Here is a 6,000-nt window from a genome sequence, read left to right on the forward strand (position 1 = left end):
CATACATACAGCCAGGCATAGTGGCTCATGCCTGTAATACCAGCACTTTGGGAGGCCAAGGTGGGTGGATCATGAGGTCATGAGATCGAGACTATCCTGGCCAACATGGTGAAACCCTGTCTCTACTAAAAATAACACCACTCTGGCCAATATGGTGAAGCCTTGTCTCTACTAAAAATACAAAAATTAGCTGCGCATGGTGGTGCATGCCTGTAATCACAGCTAGTTCGGAAGCTGAGGCAAGAGAATCACTTGAACCTGGGAGGCAGAGGTTGCTCTGAGCCGAGATTAGGCCACTGCATCCAGCCTGCCAACAGAGCAAGACTCCTTCTCAAAAAAAAAAAAAGAGAAACATACAGTATAGTAAAAACATATAGGTCAACACTGAGAGCAAACAGATAGCAATGTTTCCAGTTCCCAATCTGGGCTTCCATGTCTTTATCTGTAAAATGAGAAGAGAACTCATTTTCTTAATTACTTTCGTTATTGGGAAAGTTGCCTTCATTCAAATAAATCACTGTTTCTCTCTGTTAAGATAGATAGTAAACATAATAGGATAATCACTATTCAATTTGCAGTATAGATAAGGACAGCATTCTCTAAGGAGTTATTAAGTAGAAGCAGCACCCATAGAAGTCTATGTAGTATAATACATACCATATCTGGATTCATAAATATGGAACTATACCTTTCCATATTCATAAATACGAAAAAATATCTTACATTTTAACTTCTGAAATGCTTTCTCATTCATATTGCCAAACATGTGCAGCCTGACCTGTTTGAGAACTTAAATGAGGATATGTCAAAGCTGAACATGACAGAAAGTTAATAACATGGGTGACCAAATTGAGATAGAAAACATCTTAGACTTTGAATATGGGAAAAGACATTCTGAGCAGTTTCAGTGAGAACTAGGAACAAATGATGTTTTAAGTAGAAAAAATAGATTAATCTAAAGAGACCTTAAGAATAATTAGTAATATTCTACAATGAAAAGGACAAGGCCTAAGGAAATCTATAATATTAGACACATACAGTATAGTATGGGTCAGGCTCAGTGGTTCACTCTTGTAATTCCAGCACTTTGGGGGCCAAGGTGGACGATCATTTGAGCTCACAAGTTTGAGACCCGCCTCAACAACATGGCAAAAACCCCATCTCTACAAAAAAATTTAAAAATCAGCCGGGTGTGGTGGTGTGGTCCTGTAATCCCAACTATTTGGGAGGTTGAGGTGGGAGGAGGATGGCTTGAGGCCAGGAGGTAGGGGCTGCTGTGAGTCAAGATTGCTCCAGGGCCCTCTACCTGAGTGACAGAGCCAGACTTTGTCAGAGAAGAAACTAAAATAAAGGAAAATAAAGAGAAAGAGAAATGAAAGAAAGAGAAAAAGAAAGAAAAAGAAAGACAGAAAGAAAAGAAAGACAGACAGACAAAGAAAGAAAGAAAGAAAGAAAAAGAAAGAAAGAAAGAAAGAAAGAAAGAGAGAGAAAGAAAGAAAGAAAGAAAAAGAAAGAAAGAAAGAAAGAAAGAAAAGAAGGAAAAAGAAAAAAGAAAAGAAAGAAAGAGAAAAGAGAGAGAGACGGAAGGAGGGAGAAAGGCAGGGTAAGGTGAAAACACATAGGCAGAGAGAGACAAGAGAGAAGAGAGAGAGAGAGAGAGAGAGAGAAACAGTATAGTGAAAACACACAGGCCAAGACTGAGAGAGGAAGGAAGGAAGGAAGGCAGGAAGGCAGGAAGGGAGGGAGGGAGGAAGGAAGGAATCGTGAAAACAAACAGGTCAAGACCGAGAGCAGGGATATTTATTCTTTCAGTCCCCATCTGGGCCTGAATATCCTTATCCGTAAAATGAGAAGGCTGGATCTTATTATGATTAAGGTCCCTTCCAGTTCTAAACTTCCGGGATTTGAAAAGAAAAATGTAGGGCTAGCCGGGCGCAGTGGCTCATGCCTGTAATCCTAGCACTTTGGGATGGGCAGATCACAAGGGCAGGAGTTCGAGACCAGCATGACCCTGTCTCTAAAAAAAAAAAAAAAAAAAAAATTAGCGGGGCGTGATGGCAGATGCCTGTAATCCCAGCTACTCAGGAGGTTGAGGCAAGAGAATCGCTTGAACCCAGTAGGTGGAAGTGGCAGTGAGCTGATGTCGCACTATTGCACTCCAGCCTGGGTGACAGAGCGAGACACCGTCTTAAAAAAAAAAAAAAGAAAGAAAAAGAAACAAAGAGGAAAACTGTAGGGCTATCGAGGTTCACAAGTGCTAATTTGCTTTTCCTCCCTAATCTTTCCTGTCACCTGCTCCCGTTTACCTCAGATTACTTCTCTACTAGTTTTTCTCTGTCTTCTGTAAACGGCATTCCGGGTTTCGCCCTGAGACTCCCGTATGAGGAGTAGGGGACTGGCACCGAGAAACGAACTACAGGTGGCGGGTCACTGGGTAGCCGACTCAGAATCTCCCACTTCATTCGTGTGCAAACTGCAATCCTTCCAGAAAACCCTCTTCTGAGAATTCCGCGGTTAACTTTTCTGATACATTTCTACTGCAGACGAAAACGTGTTTGAATGACTCCAGGGACTAGGGTCAGACAAAGGCGGAAGTGTTACTTTTGCCAGGGCCCACCTCAAACAGTCTTACCTCGGGCATCCTGCCTCTGGTTAGCTCCACACGGAACACAGGAGAGCGCGGAGATATCAAAGTACTGGTTGTTATCGCAGTTTTCCGGCTGCTGGAAAGGGAAAGAGAAGGTCTGGGCCTGTAAGACGCGAGGGAGTAACAACAGGAGGAACGCAATCACAGCTCGGGCAGATAAAAGGGACCGAGCTGCCATTGCCACCCCAACCCCACTGCGCGTCGCCATGGTACCGACTCTAGCAACCGCCCAGGCTCCAGCGTCCCATCAGCCTCTGCGGTAATTCCGCTGAGCTGATTGGACAACCCAAGTCTGGGTACCGGAAGTCTCTGCTGGTGCTGGTTGGTTGCTAGGTTACCAATCCTGCCGGAAGTTGGCAGGTCCAGTGAAGAATGGGTTAGAGGCCGGCTAACCCTGGAGCCCAAAGGTATTTTTGAACGTGTACAGAGCTCCTCTACTTACGACAGGGCTACTGCCTCCCCGCAATAAATCCATCATAAATTGAAAATATCAGAATTTATTCAGACTAGGTGATTTGCACCTTAAAGGAAACATGACTTGTTTAACAATTTGACAGTTTGTCAAAACAACAACAACAACAACAAAAAATAACAACCCACTGACTTAAAACCCAGTGAAGGATTACTATAGAGAAAAGACTGAAAAAAAATTTTTTTAAATCTTTCCTGCCAGGTTTGAGCACAGGAAATCATGTATGTGAGGCAAAGTAGGAAACGGAAGAAAACTGTTTGCTCATTGCGTTGCCAGCGGAATTTCACAAAGCCCCTGAATCAGTGACTGAACGAAGTCCTCCAGAAGAATACCCTACAGACAATAAGTAGGACAGAGCACAGGTTTCCACATCTGTTGCTTGAATCACTTCATTTTTTTAGAAAAGATATGTTCAGTGATCCTGGCCCTTGCCTATTCCTGTACATAAGATAACAACTGACAGGATTAATGATTATGATTATGCCTCTGTAATCTATAATCAGATGTACTCTCCAACCAAAACTTTGATGAGATTTTGCTCCAGTGTAACTTCTGAGCATGTTTAACGTAACTTTAGAGCGCATCCAAAACCCCCCAACCTTGATATAGAAACCGTGGGCAGAAACGCTGCTTTGGAGCAGTCTAACATAAACTCTTTGAAAGACTCTCCAGGGTGGCATTCCTCAGTAAGACTCCAAAAAAAACTAACTTTGAGTTTTTTTGTTTTTTTTTAAAGATGGGGTTTCACCATGATGGCCAGGCTGGTCTTGAACTCCTGACCTCAGGTGATCCACCCACCTTAGCCTCCCAAAGTGCTAGGATTACAGGCGTGAGCCACCGTGCCCGGCCCTAACTTTGAGTCTTTAAAACCCTTATTTTTTCTTTAGCTGACATGTATATAAAATGAGATAATCTTTACACCTCTTGTGAATAAAATAATCTAAGCCTGGTGCTGTGGCTCATGCTTCTAATCCTAACATTTTGGGAGGCCACGGTGGAAAGATTGTCTGAGTCCAGGAATTCAAGACCAACCTGGGCAACATAGTGAGATTCCATCTCTACAAATACAATTTATTTTAATTAGCTGGTTGGGTGGCATATGCCTATGGTCCCAGCTACTCGGGAGGCTGAGGCGGGAGAACCATTTAAGCCCAGGAGGTCAAGGCTGCAATGAGCTGTGATTGTGCTACTGCACTCCAGCGTGGATGTCAAAGAGATACACAGTTACACGCAAAAAAGAAAAATCCTGGACAAATATATGGAAACTTTTAGAGGTAAAGACCACTTGTAAGGTAAAGGTGGAAATCTAGAGTCTAAATTGGAGCAATGGAGGAAGAGAGGGGCAGGAGAGGATGAATAAAGGAGCTATTCAGGAGGAAGCATAAGAATTTTGATTTTGACATAGGAAGTAAAGAAACAGAATCAAGGCTAACTTCCAGGTTTCTGATTTGGGTGACTGGGTAGATGGTTGTGATATTAAAGGAAGATAACTGTGGCAGATAGCTTCTAAGAGAAAACTTATTGGATAGATTTAAGAAAATGTTAAGGTAGAAATGAAAGTTACAGGAATATTTAACATGGTGGGAGCTAGGGGAATGCATAATAATAGAAATAGTAGGTATTAATAGCTTGTTTTGTTATCAATCAAATAAGCTGTCTACTCAATGCATGCACAGAATGCATACTATGTGGCATAAGCTTTTGAGGGAAGAAAAGGCTTTATTTGCACAACTGGTCGGCAAGGAGATAGGAGTGGATTCAAATCTGCCTCCTTGATTTGGGGTCTGGGGTAAACTTATGGGCTTGGAAAGTCAAGAGAAAGGATTTAGGAATGTGGCTCACTGGCAGGTTGATTGGAGGACTTTAAATTCGACCCTTTACAAAGAGGTACACAGAGGCTGATTTTAGGTCCGATCTTCCAGGCAAATGGATCCATCGCTTTTGAAAGAGTTCCAAGTTTAGGTTCCAGTTGTGTCCTGGTCTTCTTGGTTTCAAGAAAAGGATTCATTGGTTTGGGTGTTGTTACAGGTCCAGGCTTTTTCTACTGCACATGCCCGGGCTACATGACTTGCAGTTTTCAGCTCTGTTATATCTAAAAGGTAACTTGACATTTTGTTATCAACAAAGTAGGCTCAGTTTGGGCTAGTCCCATAGTGACACTTTTTTTTTAAATTGCATTTTAGGTTTTGGGGTACATGTGAAGAACATGCAAGATTGTTGCATAGGTACACACATGGCAGCGTGATTTGCTGCCTTCCTCCCCTTCACCTATATCTGGCATTTCTCCCCATGCTATCTCTCCCCAACTCCCCACCCCCTGCTGTCCCTCCCCTATTTCCCCCCAACAGACCCCAGTGTGTGATGCTCCCCTCCCTGTGTCCATGTGTTCTCATTGTTCAACACCCGCCTATGAATGAGAACATGTGGTGTTTGATTTTCTGTTCTTGTGTCAGTTTGCTGAAAATGATGGTTTCCAGGTTCATCCATGTCCCTACAAAGGACATGAACTCATCGTTTTTGATGGATGCATAGTATTCCATGGTGTATATGTGCCACATTTTCCCTGCCATAGTGACACTTTTAATGTGTCCAGCTTGCAATATCTCATTTGATCTTAAATTGGAACTGTTATCATCACCTTTAATTTAGTGATGAAATAACCAAGGCTTAGAAAGTATAAACGACTTTTGGCTGGGCATGGTGGCTCACGCCTGTAATCCTAGCACTTTGGGAGGCCGAGGTGGGCGGATCATGAGGTCAAGAGATTGAGACAATCCTGGCCATGATGAAACCCCGTCTCTACTAAAAATACAAAAATTAGCTGGGTGTGGTGGCACGCACCTGTAGTCCCAGCTACTCGGGAGGCTGAGGTGGAAGAATC

The 6,000-nt window shown here is 42.9% G+C and overlaps 1 protein-coding gene across 8 annotated transcripts in view; it reads right to left on the reverse strand.

Moving 5' to 3' along the window:
- Window positions 1-2,902, reverse strand: part of TMEM67 (transmembrane protein 67) — an 84,451-nt gene extending 81,549 nt beyond the window's left edge. For 7 of the 8 annotated variants that reach the window (XR_004260138.1, XR_004260142.1, XR_004260141.1 and 4 more), the window contains exon 1: window positions 2,633-2,902. Coding sequence is in view for 3 of the 8 variants with exons in the window: in XM_032249166.1 (XP_032105057.1) it covers window positions 2,633-2,855 (223 nt within the window). In the remaining 5 variants the exon portion in view is untranslated. The remainder of the gene's footprint in view (window positions 1-2,632) is intronic. The other variant, XM_032249199.1, reaches the window with a different exon arrangement.
- Between the last annotated feature and the right edge of the window lie 3,098 nt (window positions 2,903-6,000).

Source organism: Sapajus apella, unplaced genomic scaffold (assembly GCF_009761245.1).
Source record: "Sapajus apella isolate SASKATOON/1434 unplaced genomic scaffold, GSC_monkey_1.0 scaffold3, whole genome shotgun sequence".
Classification (NCBI taxonomy): Eukaryota; Metazoa; Chordata; class Mammalia; order Primates; family Cebidae; genus Sapajus; species Sapajus apella.